General features: G+C 43.8%; 1 protein-coding gene across 1 annotated transcript in view; it reads left to right on the top strand.

Annotated features, from left to right (window-relative positions):
- The window catches only part of LOC106566670 (dedicator of cytokinesis protein 3-like), an 80100-nt gene that overhangs the window by 43365 nt on the left and 17556 nt on the right, over window positions 1-19179 (top strand). The window contains 16 exon segments of the mRNA XM_045693031.1: window positions 185-269; window positions 4797-4840; window positions 5214-5366; window positions 9610-9691; window positions 9897-9957; window positions 10057-10204; window positions 12005-12093; window positions 13247-13372; window positions 15229-15353; window positions 15516-15678; window positions 15830-15936; window positions 16043-16214; window positions 16348-16445; window positions 16790-16873; window positions 17062-17162; window positions 19023-19104. Of these exon segments, the coding sequence (XP_045548987.1) occupies window positions 185-269; window positions 4797-4840; window positions 5214-5366; window positions 9610-9691; window positions 9897-9957; window positions 10057-10204; window positions 12005-12093; window positions 13247-13372; window positions 15229-15353; window positions 15516-15678; window positions 15830-15936; window positions 16043-16214; window positions 16348-16445; window positions 16790-16873; window positions 17062-17162; window positions 19023-19104 (1720 nt within the window).

Raw genomic sequence — 19179 nt, 5'->3', positions numbered from 1 at the left:
GTCTCTTTCTCTCTCTTTCTCTTTCTCTCTCTTTCTCTCGCTTTCTCTTTCTCTCTCTTTCTCTCTCTTTCTCTCTCTCTCTCTCTCTCTCTCTCTCTCTCTCTCTCTCTCTCTCTCTCTCTCTCTCTCTCTCTCTCTCTCTCTCTCTCTCTCTCTCTCTCTCTCTCTCTCTCTCTCTCAATAGGCACCTTGGCTTGGACCTTGTTCCTAGAAAGGAGTTTGAAATGGTGGATCCGGATCATATCAGTGTATCTGAACTCTACAAATTGGTACTGCGAACATATGAAACTTTTTCTGTAATTGGTGCATTCTGTACATGGCCATATTATGTGGGTGTTATCTGTGAATGCAAATGTATTACACATCGTTACCTCTGTCGACCCCCTGGCCATTATCGTTACCTTTGTCAACCCCCTGGCCATTGTCTTTACCTTTGTCAACCCCCTGGCCATTATCGTTAGCCCTGTCAACCCCCTGGACATTATTGTTATCTCTGTCAACCCCCTGGCCATTATCGTTAGCCCTGTCAACCCCCTGGACATTATTGTTATCTCTGTCATCCCCCTCGCCGTTATCGTTATCTCTGTCAACCCCCTGGCCATTATCATTATCCCTGTCAACCCCCTGGCCGTTATCGTTATCTCTGTCAACCCCCTGGCCATTATCGATATCTCTGTCAACCCCCTGGCCATTATTGATATCTCTGTCAACCCCCTGGCCATTATCGATATCTCTGTCAACCCCCTGGCCGTTATCGATATCTCTGTCATCCCCCTCGCCGTTATCGTTATCTCTGTCAACCCCCTGGCCATTATCATTATCCCTGTCAACCCCCTGGCCATTATCGGTATCTCTGTCAACCCCCTGGCCATTATCGATATCTCTGTCAACCCCCTGGCCATTATCGATATCTCTGTCATCCCCCTGGCCGTTATCGTTATCTCTGTCAACCCCCTGGCCATTATCGTTATCTCTGTCAACCCCCTGGCCATTATCGATATCTCTGTCAACCCCCTGGCCATTATCGATATCTCTGTCAACCCCCTGGCCATTATCGATATCTCTGTCAACCCCCTGGCCATTATCATTATCTCTCTCAATCCCCTGGCCATTATCGTTATCTCTGTCAATCCCCTGGCCATTATCGTTATCTCTGTCAACCCCCTGGCCATTATCATTATCTCTGTCAACCCCCTGGCCATTATCATTATCTCTGTCAACCTCCTGGCCATTATCGATATCTCTGTCAACCCCCTGGCCATTATCGATATCTCTGTCAACAACCTGGCCATTATCATTATCTCTCTCAATCCCCTGGCCATTATCGTTATCTCTGTCAACCGCCTGGCCATTAAGAAAACAGTGATCCTCAAGATGCAGGTCATGAATCTTGTTCCAGAGGCAGCTCTGGTCACTAGCTGGCACAGCCACAAAGTCATCAATTATTTGTATTTTTTTAAACCTAACCCTAACCACAATGATAACCTTAAAGCCTAACCCTTATACCTTGAATTAAGACCAAAAAGCATTTTTTTTCTTTCATGAATTTTTACAATATAGCCAATTTTGTCTTTGCAGCTCAGTTCTGCCTCCAGGACAAGACTCATCCCAAAGTCCACCTGTCCTCAAGATGTGCATTTACTATGCATTATTATACATGCATAGTGTACTTCCACAGATATTATACATGCATAGTGTACTTCCACAGATATTATACTTGCATAGTGTACTTCCACAGATATTATACTTGCATAGTGTACTTCCACAGATATTATACTTGCATAGTGTACTTCCACAGATATTATACATGCATAGTGTACTTCCACAGATATGACTCTTGTGTGTGATAGTATTCTAATAGAAGTGTGTGGGTGTTAATTATTTATTTGTATGGTACACTGACACAGAGAGAGTGTTTATGCAAATGAATGTTGGATTCTTTTTGCGATTCCTTTACACTTGTGTGTGTGTATAAGGTAGTTGTTGTGGAATTGTTAGGTTATATTACTTGTTAGATATTACTGCATGGTCGGAACTAGAAGCACAAGCATTTCGCTACACTTGCATTAACATCTGCTAACCATGTGTATGTGACAAATACATTTGATTTGATTTTGTTTGTGTGTGAGTGTGTGTGTGCATATGCCTGTGTGATATATGATTTTGTGTGTGTCTGCCTTCTTATGAACGTGTAAATGTGTGTGTGTGTGTCTTGTATGCATTTTCTGAGTGAGGGTGTTTTGGAGTGCGTGTGCATGTGTGCGTGTGCGTGTGCGTGTGCGTGCGTGCGTGCGTGTTAGGGAATGTGCCGATAATCAAATCATCCATTGGAAGGTGACTCATGAGAGGCGCGACTCCGCTGTTGTGGATCTAACCATTTCATCCCCCCTATTCTTTAAGCGCACGTTGCTGTCATATTGAGTTTGTCCCTCTCCCAGCATGCACGTGACTCTCACAAGTGAGAATGCGGTGTGACAACCTAGAAGAGGTTTTGTAAAAACACACACGTTGGGTTATTATAAATTATTACATGTTACAGTCTGGGTTACGTAAACTAATCCCATCTCCAGTTAAGAAATAATAAATAAGTTATATCCTAAATGTTCTCTTGGGATTTTCAATAAGCTGTAGTAATGTAGGAGGGAGTTCTAAACTATAGTAATGTAGGAGGGAGTTCTAAACTATAGTAATGTAGGAGGGAGTTCTAAACTATAGTAATGTAGGAGGGAGTTCTAAACTTTAGTAATGTAGGAGGGAGTTCTAAACTATAGTAATGTAGGAGGGAGTTCTAAACTTTAGTAATGTAGGAGGGAGTTCTAAACTATAGTAATGTAGGAGGGAGTTCTAAACTATAGTAATGTAGGAGGGAGTTCTAAACTATAGTAACGTAGGAGGGAGTTCTAAACTATAGTAATGTAGGAGGGAGTTCTAAACTATAGTAATGTAGGAGGGAGTTATAAACTGTAGTAACGTAGGGTAGGAAGGAGTTCTAAACTGTAGTAACTGTAGGAGGGAGTTCTAAACTGTAGTAATGTAGGAGGGAGTTCTAAACTATAGTAACGTAGGAGGGAGTTCTAAACTATAGTAACGTAGGAGGGAGTTCTAAACTATAGTAACGTAGGAGGGAGTTCTAAACTATAGTAACGTAGGAGGGAGTTCTAAACTATAGTAATGTAGGAGGGAGTTCTAAACTATAGTAATGTAGGAGGGAGTTCTAAACTGTAGTAACGTAGGGTAGGAAGGAGTTCTAAACTGTAGTAACGTAGGGTAGGAGGGAGTTCTAAACTGTAGTATCGTAGGGTAGCAGGGAGTTCTAAACTGAAATAACGTAGGGTAGCAGGGAGTTCTAAACTGTAATAACGTAGGGTAGGAGGGAGTTCTAAACTGTAGTATCGTAGGGTAGGAGGGAGTTCTAAACTGTAGTATCGTAGGGTAGTAGGGAGTTCTAAACAGTAGTATACGTAGGGAAGGAGGGAGTTCTAAACTGTAGTAACGCAGGGTAGGAGGAAGTTCTAAACTGTAGTAACGCAGGGTAGAACGGGGTTCTAAACTGTAATAACGTAGGGTAGGAGGAAGTTCTAAACTGTAGTAATGCAGGGTAGGAGGAAGTTCTAAACTGTAGTAACGCAGGGTAGGAGGGGGTTCTAAACTGTAGTAACGTAGGAGGGAGTTCTAAACAATGGTAACAAAGGAGGGAGTTCTAAACTATAGTAATGTAGGAGGGAGTTCTAAACTATAGTAATGTAGGAGGGAGTTCTAAACTATGGTAATGTAGGAGGGAGTTCTAAACTATAGTAATGTAGGAGGGAGTTCTAAACTTTAGTAATGTAGGAGGGAGTTCTAAACTATAGTAATGTAGGAGGGAGTTCTAAACTATAGTAATGTAGGAGGGAGTTCTAAACTATAGTAATGTAGGAGGGAGTTCTAAACTTTAGTAATGTAGGAGGGAGTTCTAAACTATAGTAATGTAGGAGGGAGTTCTAAACTATAGTAATGTAGGAGGGAGTTCTAAACTATAGTAATGTAGGAGGGAGTTCTGAACTATAGTAACGTAGGAGGGAGTTCTAAACTATAGTAATGTAGGAGGGAGTTCTAAGATAAGTTTACAACTCCAGTGAAAGAAGATTAGAAATACTCAGCCAGATCCAGAATTAGCTAAGTGTAGTCACTGCTCAGAGTAGATAGATAGATGCCCATGTCATGTTTTGGGGGAAGCCATCTTGGAAATGGTAGACCCAGTCTGACCAATAGTAAAGGGTCCAACTTCCCAGCGTTCGACCTATTATACCTGTGCCGTTTTTTGCGGCTTTGCAGGAAGATTGTTAGTGCAGTAAGTGCTTGGCCCAGAAACAACAGCGTGGCGCATCCCTGCCAAAAAGCCTCCTCACTCTGTCGATGAAAGTGAGCTTGTTTTTGGCAGGATACACAGGCCTTGGCGCCTCTTCAGGCAGGAGTAAAGGAGATCTCTAAGGTTGCAGAGCACAGAGGTGTGTGTGTGTGTGTGTGTGACTATGTGTGTGTGTAGGTGATACAGGCTTTGTCCTCTTGTCTCCCACGGGCTAACGTTCTCCCTCGTGGGCTTATTTTAGGGATACAGCTCACTGAAGCAGACTCTTGGCAAAATTGGTGGGCGCCTTTTTATCAGATTTCATGCATCTATTGCACTGTACTATAGAACAGGTGTGGGTTCTTTGTGAGGCCTGATTTGAGGTGTACAAACAGAACTAGTTTAATGATCATGAGTAAGAAGACAATAAACGGAAATCTTTCTCTCTTTCCCTCTGTGTACCCCACAGCATGCATCCAGCCGACACAGTGGCCAGCCAAGCACAAACCAGGTATGACCTCAATTAAATCTACAACGCTAGATAACCAGTTAAGATACAGTATATGAGAACTTGACACGCCACCATTTTTTATGATTACCAACACTTTGTCACTCATTCAATTGAAAATATCATTTTACTGATAAAACACATGGCACCATTTTGAATGATCAACTTCGCCATCAACACTACCATAAACACAACACAAACACAAATCCATTCAATGTGAACGATCACCTAGCTTACAAACCACATCCACTGTAATGTCTACTTCACGCTGACAACCTTCACAGGGTAGATACACGTAGCATGTGTGCAGCGCAGTCGGAGCTTTGCCCCGCAGTAAGGACCTGTCTTGTTAGTGTTCGTCGTCCGTTCGTTCTCAGGCGACAGCATGCGTCAGCGTCATGGAGACGGTTGCCATGTTCCGGTACAGCACCACCTCTTCATCAACTTGAAGAGCTTCACCTATAACACCATCAGCGAGGACGCAGACGTCTTCTTCTCCCTCTACGACACCCGCGACAACAAACAGATCAGGTCACTATACGCACAGTCAACACTCTATACACACACAGGACACACACACACAGGACACACACAGGACACATTCACACACAGGACATATTCACACAACCTCTTCATGAACACGTGAAAGAACATGCTGGTCAGGTACTTGAGGGAGGACCACAGGAGGACCACACATGTGGACACCTTTTCCCTCTATGATGCACGTGACAATAAGCAGACTACTGGAGGGAGGGGCTGCAGGACACACACACACACACGTAAACATACAGGCAGGGGCTTTATGCACCCATTATTTTACAGAGGGCATGAATTACACAAGGGTGGGGGGGAGGATAGGAAATCAGAGAATTTGGAATTTTTCAAACAAATGAAACAGCTTTATCCAGCACTCTAACGCCATAATCATTGTGGCTAATTCTATGTAAAAAGAAATATAGCATACCTCTTTGCCTGTTCAATTGTCATTTTAATGTATCAATCAAATTGATTCTTTAACAACTTGTATGCCTAGGAGTTTAGTACAACTGCCATCCTTGTATATCGTCTCATAACCCAACAATTAAAGCAATTTTTGTATTTTCTAAAGTCTAGCAACCTTGCCAACAGGCATGCCAGCTAAGATAGTTAGACAAGCTACTCTAACTTGATTGGTAGCCTGAAATGGCTTGATAGCTAGTTATGAGATTGGGAACCTATCTGGGCTAGCTAAAGCCACTAGGCTAGTATTATAGAGAGACAACCAAACATTTTCATTTTATTTATTCATCAAGAAGGTGTCATTGGCTAAATCAGGGGTTCCAAAACTTATTGGGCCCACGACCCCATATCTGAACATTCTCGCGACCCCATCCATGTGAAAGAAATGATGTAATTAACAGCCAGTGTTTACTTTTTTATTTGGGGCTATGGCAGCCAATTGAAAAACATTCTAACAGTATTTCTGATTTTCTCAACTCATCCTCACATACTTTTAATGTTGGGCAGTTAATTGCAAATTAGTCTGACATAATGTCTGTTATCTCACCACCACTAATGAGATGGGTGTGTTTGTGTGTGTCGCATCGGAGCTTCTCAAAGTCAGGGGGCGTGGTCGACAATGTGCACCTCATCTCTGCTGTCACATCCAGCCTGGATCAATATTGGGTATTAATGCAGACGAGAGCACTGAATCCAGCTTCACACAGATATGTGCTGGCAAAGGGTAGCCTACCATTACATTTTTTATTTTATTATAATATTTTTTTGACTTTTACCCCTTTTTCTCCCCAATTTCGTGGTAGCCAATTCGTAGTTAGTCTTGTCCCATCGCTGCAACTCCCCTATCGACTTGGGAGAGGAGAAGGTCGAGCGTCATGGGTCCTCCGAAACACGACCCTGCCAAGCTGCGCTGCTTCTTGACACACTGCTCACTCAACCCGGAAGCCAGCCGCAAAAATGTGTCGGAGGAAACACCAGCTTGCAGGCGCCCGACCTTCCACAAGGAGTCGCTAGAGTACGATCGGATAAGGAAATCCCGGCCGGCCAAACACTCCCCTAACCCGGACGATGCTGGGTCAATTGTGCGCCGCCTCATGGGTCTCCCGGTCACGGCCAGCTGTGACACAGCCTGAGATCGAACCCGGGTTTGTAGTGACGCCTCAAGCACTGCGATGGCCTACCATGAATTTTATGGTTCGTTCAAGACAATTGGGAAAATACGAGGCCAAAGCATGACGTCAGGTATCTTTAGGTCGGAAAGACAGAACTCTAGAAAGAGGCACAAGTTCCCAAGTTGGAATTCCGAGTTGGGTGACTGTTCAAAAGGATTTTCTTTCCGAGGTCCCAGTGGTGTCAAATGCACTGAAGTCAGAAGTCAGATATTTTCTAGTTTCCCAGTTCTTTTTGAACACTATTTATTCCCTTTGTGTCAGGAATTGAAAATCCTCCGTAGTGACCCATGAATGCGTTGTCTGCAGCATTCGGTCAAATGACATCTCGATCAGCTGTTCGATTTCACATACCGGCATGTCAACTGAGCCAGGATCACAGTGAAACGGATTGGGAAGTAGGTCCGTCCCAAAGTGCTCTTCAAAGCGTTGGATTTGAGCAGTCATCGTACTGATATTGTTTTCTGTTATCTATTCACTACACAGAAAGTCAACCAAGTCTGTTTTTTTATATCCATTGTGAATAACAACAGTTCTTCTCTCAATGTAAAAAATCTTTCCATCACTCCCCCTCAATAACCACCAAGCCTCAGTGTGAAATGGAACATTATCATGCTCTGATCCCATGTTTCCACATAGTTTTGTGAGTGGGATCAGTGGATGTGGTTTGATGTAGTTTACAATCAAAGTTGCCTGCTGTAGTATATCTCCCAGTTCTGTGCTCACAGCTCTTATGCCACCAGTTGTTCTCGGTGGATCATACAATGCGTCCATATGGCAGAACTTGAGTGCAGAGGACTGGCCACTCTCCCGTGATAGATGGAACCCCATCTGTGTAAAAGCCCACCATTCGATCCCATATGGAATCAGTTTTTCGTCAATATAGCCATCCAGCACACTGAAAATCCCATATGCGTTTCATGCTCAGGAATCCTGACACAAAACAATATGTCCTTGTGAAAAGCATCCCACGACCGGACTGGTGACACGCATTTCAGGGCGAGTGCGAGGAGCTGGCACAGGACGTACCGGACTGGAGGCTCTCTATGGTCAGGGTGTGACACAAAGTGCTGTACAGAAACCCAGCCTAAAACCCCAAACAGCAAGCAATGGAGGTGTAGAAGCACGATGGCTAGGAAAAACTCCATAGAAAGGCCAAAACCTAAGAAGAAACCTAGAGAGGAACCAGGCTATGAGGGGTGGCCAGTCCTCTTCTGGCTGTGCCGGGTGGAGATTATAACAGAATATACAAATATGTTGACATCCCTGTTAGTTTACATTTCTCCTTTGCCAAGATAATCCATCAACCTGACATGTGTTGCATATGAAGAAGCTGATTAAACAGCATGATCATTACAAAGGTGCACCTTGTGCTGGGGACAATCAAAGGCCATTCTTAAATATGCTGTTTTTTTCACACAACATAATGCCACAGATGTCCTAATTTTGAGGGAGTGTGCAATTGGCATGCTGACTGCAGGAATCTCCACCAGCGCTGTTGCCAGAGAATTGAATGTTCATTTATCTACCTTTAGCCACCTCCAACGTTGTTTTAGAGAAATTGGCAGTACTTCCAACCGGCCTCACAACCGCAGACCAGGCCCTCCACGCCCAGCTTCTTCACCTGAGGGATCGTCTGAGACCAGCCACCAGGACAGTTGATGAAATTGAGGAGTATTTCTGTATTTCTGTAATAAAGTCCTTTTGTGGGGAAAAACTCATTTTGATTGGCTGGGCCTGGCTCCCCAATGGTTGGGCCTGGCTCCCAAGTAGGTGGGCCTATGCCCTCCTAGGCCCAACCATGGCTGCACTCTGCCCAGTCATGTGAAATCCATAGATTAGGGCCTAATTTATTTATTTCAATTGACTGATTTCCTTATATGAACTCTAACTTAGTAAAATCATTGACATTTTTGCATTTTTATGTTCAGTGTGTATATATATATTTTTAAATATATACAGTAACAGTCAAAAGTTTGGACATACCTACTCATTCAATGGTTTTTATTTATTGTACTATTTTCTACATTGTATAAATGTAAAGGCATCAGAACTATGAAATAACACATAGAATCATGTAGTAACAAAATAAGTGTTAAACAAATCAAAATATATTTTAGATTCTTCAAAGTAGCCACTCTTTGACTTGATGACAGCTTTGCACACTCTTGGCATTCTCTCAACCAGCTTCATGAGGTAGTCACCTGGAATGCGTTTCAATTAACAGGTGTGCCTTGTTCAAAGTACATTTTTGGAATTTCGTTCCTTCTAAATGCGTTTCAGCCAATCAGTTGTGTTGTGACAAGGTAGGGATGGTATACAGAAGATAGCCCTATTTGTACACCCCCCCCCCCCCACCCACAACATGTCACCCTTACTAGAGGGCATAGTAGACCCCCCCCCACACAACATGTCACCCTTACTTAGCGCAAGGCCACTTTGCTCATGTGTCCTATTTACACACGATACAGGACTGCTTAGGGTTCCTTTCACTTTGTAAATAGATGATTTGTCTCAGTGGGACTTCCTGGTTTTAATAAGGATTCAATTAAAAACAATGTGCCTTAATTCATGTTATATTCTGTATGTTGTATCTCCCTTCTTAGTGAGAAGTTTATGGTGAGACTAAACAAAAATGGAGGGCCAAAGAACCCAGAGAAAGTGGACCGTCTGTGCGCTCTCTTCACGGTAACTCTTCGCTCTCCTCGCTCACATGATGCCACTGATAAACACTAATAGGATTTTAGCTTTGGATTAGCTATTCATGGATTATGTGATTCAACAGCAATAACAGTAAAACAGCAATAATCCAAATAAATAATGTAGTTACCTAATGTGGAAACATCCATGCACTGGCTACAGTGTTTTGTGTTAATGGTAGTTTTGTCCTTAGGATCTGAGCAGTAAGGACTTGAAGAGAGACCTGTACATTGTGACACATGTCATACGAACTGGTAAGCCTATTTGAAACGGAGTAACAGAAATATCACAATGTGATTTCTAGGAAAGCTATTACTCATATGGAGCTAATGCATTGTTGTTGTCGTATCCAGGTCGTATGTTGTTGAATGACTCAAAGAAGGGTCTGCCCCACGTGCAGTACAGGAGACCGTACGGCTGTGCTGTCCTGGCCATGAGTGACGTGTTCCACACCATCACTGACCTCAAAGAGGAGAAGGACTTTGTACTCAAAGTTTACACGTGAGTCACAGTCTACATTTTAGTCATGATCTTATCCAGAGCGATTTACAATTAACCAACGTTTTTCTAAATACTAAAGCAATATTTAGCTGACACCACATACTACATGCAGCTGGAGTCCTGGTAAATATGGACGCCGTCTAAATGGATGTTAGTAGCCAGAATAACTGACTACTAACACTGTAGTGTGTCATCAGCCTTTTACAAAGATATCTCCATTAAAATGACTGTGAAAAAGACTCCAGAGACAGCGCCATTGGTTGGAATTCCACTGTGTTTACTGAGGCATGGTGTTTTACCAGTGTTCTGTGAATGTTCCCAACCAAGTGCTTGACTGTGTTGATGCGCTTTGTTTTTGGACCAGAATGATAATGAAATGTCCTCTGAAAAATCAATATCTGTTCAACCAGGGCCTAAGATTGTGCTCCTGGCGTGATGGGAATCTGGCTCCCTCTGTTAGGCACCATGCAAGAGACACTCCTGTAACCCGCCAAGCAATGAAGGCATGAGAGAGCGACAGAGAGAGAGAGAGAGAGAGAGAGAGAGAGAGAAAGAGCGTGTGAGAGTGCAAGTCAGAGAGATAGACAGAGAGAGTTAAAGATAGAGAGAGTGTGTGTGTATGAGAAAGGAGGGAGATGACACTTAGACAAATGCACAAAGTTAGAGGACAAAGTTTGAGGAGTAGTAGAAGCAAAAATAACACTGAGCTAAGCATTCTGAGACAGTGACTCAACAGATAGCTATAACGCATGTGCATCCTCCTATCCTCCCTCTGTCTTTCCCCTCTCCTCCTCCTCTCCTCCTCCTCTTCCTCAGCATTCGGCCTCCTCTGTCAGGACTGTGTGTCAGGGCTTTTGGATGTGGTCTAGATAGCCCGACGCTACTGATTTCTACTGTTTTAGATGCCCTTTTATCCACATTACAGAAGGACATCTAAACTAGCTTGCTCTGCACTAAATGAATTATAGAAATGAGTTGCAGTATAACGTTAACTATAGTTATGATGATGATTATTGTCAGCCCTATGCACGTCTCCTCAGAGGAAAAAGCGAGCAGCGTTTTGTGTGTAGAGCAGAGCTGCCACTAAACTGTCCTCGCCTATAAGGGTCCTCCCGAGTTGCGCAGCGGTTTAAGGCACTGCATCTCAGTGCAAAAGGCGTCACTATAGTCCCTGGTTCGAATCCAGGCTGTATCATATCCGGTCGTGATTGGGAGTACCATAGGGCGGTGCACAATTGGCCCAGCGTCGTCTGGGTTTGGCCGGGGTAGGCCATCATTGTAAATAAGAATTTGTTCTTAACTGACTTGCCTGGTTCAATAAAGGTTAAATAAAAAATACAAATAAATAAGGCTCCAGCCTGTGCTTTCCCACCATTCCTCTCCCAGGGGCCCACGGGCCTACAGTAATGAAAAAGCCTGGTGGAGAGGGCAGAGAGGAAAGGAAAGGAGAGGAGGAGAGGAGAGAGAGCTGTCTGTCAGCTCAGCTTAGAGGCCTGTGCTTTTGGGGTAATGTGCTGCTTGATAGCATGTCCCCCCACTGTTATCTTTTCTCCAGGAGGAAAACGCTTCAGGGACACAACCGTCCCCAGCTCTCCATCTCTCCCCCTCTAATGTGTGTGTCATTAATGCTTCTCTCTATTTTGTTTCTATTTTGTCTCTTTCTTCTCTGTATCTTCTCTGCATCTTCTCTCTATCTTCTCTCTTTCTCTGTATCTTCTCTGTCTTCTCTCTACCATCTCTCTATTGTCTCTCTATCTTCTCTCTGTCTTCCCTCTGTCTTCTCTCTATCTTTTTCTCCAGATGTAATAATGAGAACGAGTGGTTTCAGATCCACGAGAACATCATACGCAAGTCCAGCACAAAGTACTCGGCCCCTAGCACCAACTATGGTACATATGATGATCATTCATCCTCTGGGGCCAGGGTTTGGGTCCGTTCCATTTCAATGGCAATCAATTCAGGAAGTAATTGGAATTCCATTTCAAGAACTTGAGAAATCCTCATTGAAGAAAAAAGGCAGTTTTCCATTTTATTATTGAAATGGCAATTAGTCTCCTAAATTGACTCAATTGAAATGGACTTCTAGGACATTACATGTTAAAGGATGTGAATAACCAACTGACAAAGAAGGTAAAGTATATAGAAAGTTTCGTTTCAGCTTTGAGACATAGACGTTACCGGCCATATCTGCCTTAGAGGTCCTCCAAGGTTAAATCAGATATTCATTGTCATAATGGCGTATTGATCACCATGACTGTGTCAATCAGCATTAAGGATAAGCTGAAGGAAAGGGCTCTCATTATTGACGTTTCACTGCACATGTACTGGATACATCCACAATGTGATGATGCAGAGGAAATGTGCTCTGTGGTTCCACATGTCAGTTCAAACAGACCTCCATTTTAGTTAGACTGATAGAATGTCTGTATTGCATGCATCTTCATGTTGCTCAGTGTTGTCTTGTGTTTCACACTGGTATATTTCTGTAGCATAATATGAGTCACTGAATTCCGTCATCTTGTGTTGTTCCATACCCTTCTCTCTTTTTCTATTCCTAATGCCACCCCACCTTTTTTTCTCTCTCCTTTCCTCGCTGTGACTTTATCTCTCCATCCATGCTCCTGTCTGTCTCTTCCTCCCCCGCACTCTGACTAATGTCCCTTAAATACCCCTCTATTCCTCCCTCCCCTTTTTCTCTCTTTTTCATTCTCTCTCCTCTCTCTTTCTTTCTGTCCCTCCCTCCCTCCCTCCCTCCCTCCCTCCCTCCCTCCCTCCCTCCCTCCCTCCCTCCCTCCCTCCCTCCCTCCCTCCCTCCCTCCCTCCCTCCCTCCCATCCCTTCACTCCCTCCCTCCCTCTCCATCCCTTCACTCCCTCCATCCCTTCACTCATTCTCTCTCTCCTCTCGCTTTCTCTCTGTCCCTTTTACTTCTCCTCCCTCTCCCCTCTCTTCCTCTTCCCCCCCTCTCGCTTCCTTCCTCCCTCCCTTCCCCCTGCCTCTCTCCCTTCCATCCCTCTCTCCCTCCCTCTCCACCACTTCCCAGGCCTCATCATCTCTCTACAGCTGCTGCGGGGGGAGCTGGATCAGATCAGGAGGGAGAACCAGGCTGTGTTCAGCAGGGCTCTGGCCATCACACGCAAACTGGGCTTCCCTGATGTCATTATGCCAGGTGAGGGGTAGGGGATAGGGAGTAGTTGGTAGGTGATAGGGAGTAGAGGGTAGGGTGTAGGGGGTAGGGAGAAAGGAGGAGTTCCAGAAAATATGGCTTGTGTTTCATTCAAGGGAAGTGATTATTTAAGGGGGGATAAGCAGATGTTCAGAAGGACACCAGTTGCATTGACACAGTTGGACACCAGTCTCAGTCCAAAATGCTCAAAATTAGATGTTTCACTTGAAATAAACCCTCAGCAGGAGTTAGGCCTGTACTGAAGAGAATGTAGGCTAGGTGTTTCCTACTTTTGACAACATTTGGGTCAGAGGCTTAAAGAGATTCTCTGGTGCTTTTGTATACTTTTTAGCCAGTAGTTCTGACAGTAGCGCTCACAAGCCAGAAGTTGTCTCCAAAAATGGCGTACTATGTCACATATATGCAGATATGTTCTCTCTCTCTCTCTCTCTCTCTCAATTAAATTTGCTTTATTGGCATGATGTAACAATGTACATATTGCCAAAGCTTACTTTGGATATTTACAATATTAAGATAATTAGAATCAAAATTGTCAACAGGACAACAGTAACAACAATAACCAAGGGTCAAAATAACCATACATTGAACAATAACAATAAGCATACAATAGAGGACATGTGTAGGTTGATTGGTCTGTCAGACACTGTCCCTCATCTTATGGCAGGCAGCTCTCTCTCTGCTGTGTCCATTGTGCCGTTGTGCATGCCCTGCAACCTCATTGGATAACGCTGGGCAGGCCTCTTGGTAACTGTCACTCAAATTCTGTCACTCATTGGCTATAACTCAAATTACTTGGGGGCTGGCCCACGTGGGGGGGAACGTAGGGAAATGGCGTGGCACAGCTTTGGGAAATCAGTTGCTTTCAAACTGGGGATTTTGTGGCTAAATGAGATAAGACAGTAATTATTCTCATAGATTATGCATGTAGGAACAACACATTGACACATCCTGCCCAAAGCGGGAGATTTAAAAAATACTTTCTTAGTCGCCAAAGTACCGGAGCATGTCTTTAAACTGTGACCATTTGTAAACAAACAACAGAGATCTTCAAAGATTCTGTCAAAGGAGTGAAGGGCCATAAAGTGTGTGTTTGTTTCATCATTTGGCATCACTCTTTAAGGGTTCCATTGAGATGAATACTACAGTGTACACACACACACACACACCCCTCCACTTCCTTCCACTCCGATTTAAAATACCTCCCAATACCCCTGTCAGTGACTCATCTGTCCCCAAGGAAATGAGCAAGATATAAATAACAGTAATCTGATCTTATAAATAACTGCAATATCTTCTTTCACTGTAGTCATTGATATCTTTTCCATTAAGCACTGACTCACATGGGGTGCTGAGACAGTTATTATGAGCTACTGTGTATATTATAACTCAGGAGGGCCATTTTTTATTGACAAGAACAATAATGTTTGGTGTCAGCACCACATCCTAATTCATAATGTCCACACTCATCTGAGCTACCCCAGGATCCCTTCGTTTTTCCAGCCAGTTGGCTTACTTCCGCAATCTTTGACTGCTGCAGTTTAAGATGTTGCCTATAGGCATACGTAGCTCCACATGCGTGGGATATCCCAGACTTAGGACCACTTGAGGCTGAGGTAAATTATAGAAGGCAAAAACCACAGAGTATAAAGTAAAGATAAACTAACAATTCCGTGCTCATGAAATATTAATTTGGTTCTGTCCTAGGCTTCGAACTTGTAGAGATGTTATTGTCTCATGGGCATTCTAAGGCCTGTTCCTCTGAACTGTAGGGAAACTGTAGAGAGAGAATTCTCTAGAACAGAACACTGTCATGGCTTGACTGTGTGTCCTTATCCTAGGTGACACTCGTAATGACCTGTACCTGACCCTGGAGCGAGGGGACTTTGAGAGGGGGGGCAAGAGTGTCCAGAAAAATATTGAGGTCACTGTGTATGTGCTTTATGCCGATGGGGACACACTCAAGGTAACAGAGAACATTTCTGTTGGTTTGTCGTATTTGATTTGGATTTCATGATTTCAACCATTTGACAACCATTACACCATTATCCATCCATCTATCCATTCACCCACCCATCCATCCATCCATTCTAAAGAGTGCCTGTCCTCTCTCTATTCCTCACATCAGGACTGTATCAGTTTGGGTAGTGGGGAGCCCAACACCAGTGAACACCGCTCTTTTGTCCTGTACCACAACAACAGCCCTCGCTGGAGTGAGATGATTAAACTCCCCATCCCCATAGACCGCTTCAGAGGATCACATCTGCGCTTTGAGTTCAGACACTGTTCCAGTATGTCAACAACACTGGACAGGATTTAAAAATAAAGTTATTATTGTTATCATTATTATTAACTTGATAGCAATACAGAATTGTGTCTGGTATTGTTTATGCTGTGTAGATGGCATAAACTATACAGTAATTCCTTTGTGTCTCTTCTCAGCTAAAGACAAAGGGGAGAAGAAGCTGTTTGGTTTTGCCTTCACTCCTCTGATGAGGGAGGATGGGACCACGCTGTCAGACGAGAGCCATGAGCTCTATGTCTATAAGGTGGGGTCATAGACGACACATACATGCACACACAGGCTTACATATTCTACATTAATCTCTGTCATTTCTATCTAACACGTTTCTCTGTTGTGCCTCTGTTGCCCAGTGTGATGAGAATGCAACGTTCAGCAACCAGGGCCTGTACCTGAGCATGCCCTGCTGTAAAGAGGACTTCAACAGCTGCCCCAACCTGCCCTCCACCCTGCCCTTCCAGAGGAACCCCAAGGAGACCTTCTGGGTCTCCACACAGCTCTGCTCCACCAAGCTCACTCAGAACGGTAAGGCCAGCACACTACACTGTATTGTACATCTCACCACACTCTATAACAGAGAATTCACTAGCCTAGCCTCGATCTTTACCCAGAGCTTCACACATGTTTTTGTGTCTATTCTATTCTGCTCTTTTTCCAGTGGACCTCCTGGCTCTGCTGAACTGGAAAGCCCACCCCGACAGGGTGTTAGACATCCTGGGTCAACTACGCCACATCAATGGAGAGGAGATCGTCAAGGTAACACTCTTATTCAATCAATACATCTAGGAAAGACTCCTCTTTGTTGTTTGGCCAAACACTAACAGATCTGTGACTAGCCTATGTTATTGGGTTTGGGGAACTATGATGGTGTAACGCACGTGTCAAACTCATTCCCCTGATGGCAGAGTGTCTGCAGGTTTTTGCTCCTCCCTTGTACTTGATTGACGAATTAAGGTCACTAATTAGTAAGTAACTCCCCTCACCTGGTTGTCTAGGGCTTAATTGAGAGGAAAAACCTAAAACCTGTGGACACTAGGGCCTCCATGGAATGAGTCTGACACCCCTGGTTTAATGATTGAGCTGGCTCTTCTCCCCTGCAGTTCCTACGAGATGTCCTGGATACACTGTTTTGTCTCCTGGATGACAACACAGATAAATATGGACCACTGGTTTTCCAGTCATTGGTATGTCAAGATGGAGAGATCAACCTCATTCAATGTAATGGAATGTAGTGTGTGTGACACACATGCGTGAATGCATGCATGACTGCATGTGGTGTGGCTGCAGCATACTTACATTTTCTCCAATATGGCTAAACCCTATCTAATGTTTTCCCCCCTGTCTGTCTGTCTGTCTGTCTTTGTGCCCTCAGGTGTTTATCATCAACCTGCTCAGGGACAGTCGTTTCTACCACTTCCGGCCTGTTATGGAGGCCTACATACAGAACCACTTTGCAGGAGCTCTGGCCTACAAGTAATGTACCACTTACGGTCAGGTCCAAAATTATTGGCACCCTTGATAAAGATGAACAAATAAGACTGTATAAAATAAATAATTAATATACTGAGCTATAGTGCATTCGGAAAGTATTCAGACCCCCTTGACTTTTTCCACATTTTGTTACATTACAGCCTTATTCTAAAATGGAGTAAGTTGTTTTTTTCTCTCATCAGTCTACACACAATACCCCATAATGACAAAGCAAAAACAGGTTTTTAGACATTTTTGCAAATTTACAATAAAAAAAAAAAAAGAAATATCACGTTTACTTAAGTATTCGGTCTGTTTACAGACCCTTTACTCAGTAATATGTGAAGCACATTTGGCAGCGATTACAGCCTCGAGTCTTCTTGGGTATAGACGCTACAAGCTTGGCACAACTGTATTGGGGGAGTTTCTCCCAATCTTCTCTGCAAATCCTCTCAAGCTCTGTCAGGTTGGATGGGGAGCGTCGGAGCACAGCTATTTTCAGGTCTCTCCAGAGATGTTCGATCGGGTTCAAGTCCGGGCTCTGGCTTGGCCACTCAAGGACATTCAGAGACTTGTCCCGAAGCCACTCCTGCATTGTCTTGGCTGTGTGCTGAATGTCATTGTCAGACCAGAGAATCTTGTTTCTCATGGTCTGAGAGTCTTTAGGTGCCTTTTGGCAAACTCCAAGCGGGCTGTCATGTGTCTTTTACTAAGGAGTGGCTTCCATCTGGCCACTCTACCATAAAGGCCTAATTGGTGGTGCTGCAGTGATGGTTGTCCTTCTGGAAGCTTCTCCCATCTCCACAGAGGAACTCTGGAGCTCTGTCAGAGTGACCATCGGGTTCTTGGTCACATCCCTGACCAAGGCCCTTCTCCCCCGATTGCTCAGTTTGGCCAGGCAGCCAGGTATAGGAAGAGTCTTGGTGGTTCCAAACTTCTTCCACTTAAAAATGATGGAGGCCACTGTGTTCTTGGGGACCTTCAGTACCAGGTTTTTGGCTAAAATGTCCTGGTACAGGCTGATATCTCCTAGCATGTTCCTAGCATGTAGATAAAGGGCATTGCCAAAATCCTGAAGTAGCCCCAGGACCAGTGGAAACAAAAAAGCCCAATAACATCAAATATCCAACACCATATTTTAAAATATGGTGTTGGATCTTTGATGTTATGGGGCTATTTTACTTTTTAAGGTCATGAACTTTACTCTGTACCAGGACAAAAACCTGGTTGCCTCTGCCAGGAGGATGAAACTTGGCCGCAATTGGATCTTCCAGCAAGACAATAACCCCAAGCACACATCAAAATCCACAAAGAAATGGTTCATTGGCCGGAAAAATAACATTTACAATGGCCATCTCAGTCTCCGGACTTGAAACCCATTGAAAACCTGCGGTTTAAATTGAAGAAGGCAGCTGGAGGATATCAAGGATCTGGAAGGATTCTGTATGGAGGGAGGGTCTAAGATCCCTCCCAATGTGTTCTCCATCTCATAAAACTTTAGACATTGTAATCTAAAGCCACAGTGGATCAGAGGAGGTTTCCAGATGGAGGAAGAGTAGAGATATCTTATGACAGGGAATCATCAATATGTATTGACATGTTTGCATTGCAGAATAATGACATGAATTATGATACCGAGGTTTGCTCTTTGATACTGTAGTGGTCATGTAAAGGGATATTGTAAGGCCTAAAGAAAGGACACAACCAAACTCAAACCACCACACTACACATAATATATAATAATATCTTTATCAAGGGTGCCAATAATGTTGGACCTGACTATGACACCAGTGTACATTTTCTTTGTCTTATATGTCCATGGGATACCCCATGTTTAACACTCTTTACTCTGTGTTCTTGTAGAGAGCTGATTCGCTGTCTGAAGTGGTACATGGACCGCTCTGCTGAGGTTGTCAGACAGGATCACATCCAGGAGGCCATGAGGGTAAGGCTCACATCACATCTGTTGTCAGACAGGATCACATCCAGGAGGCCATGATGGTAAGGCTCACATCACATC

The sequence above is a fragment of the Salmo salar genome, chromosome ssa13, assembly GCF_905237065.1.
Source record: "Salmo salar chromosome ssa13, Ssal_v3.1, whole genome shotgun sequence".
NCBI lineage: Eukaryota > Metazoa > Chordata > Actinopteri > Salmoniformes > Salmonidae > Salmo > Salmo salar.
This window is presented reverse-complemented; position numbering and strand designations above follow the sequence as displayed.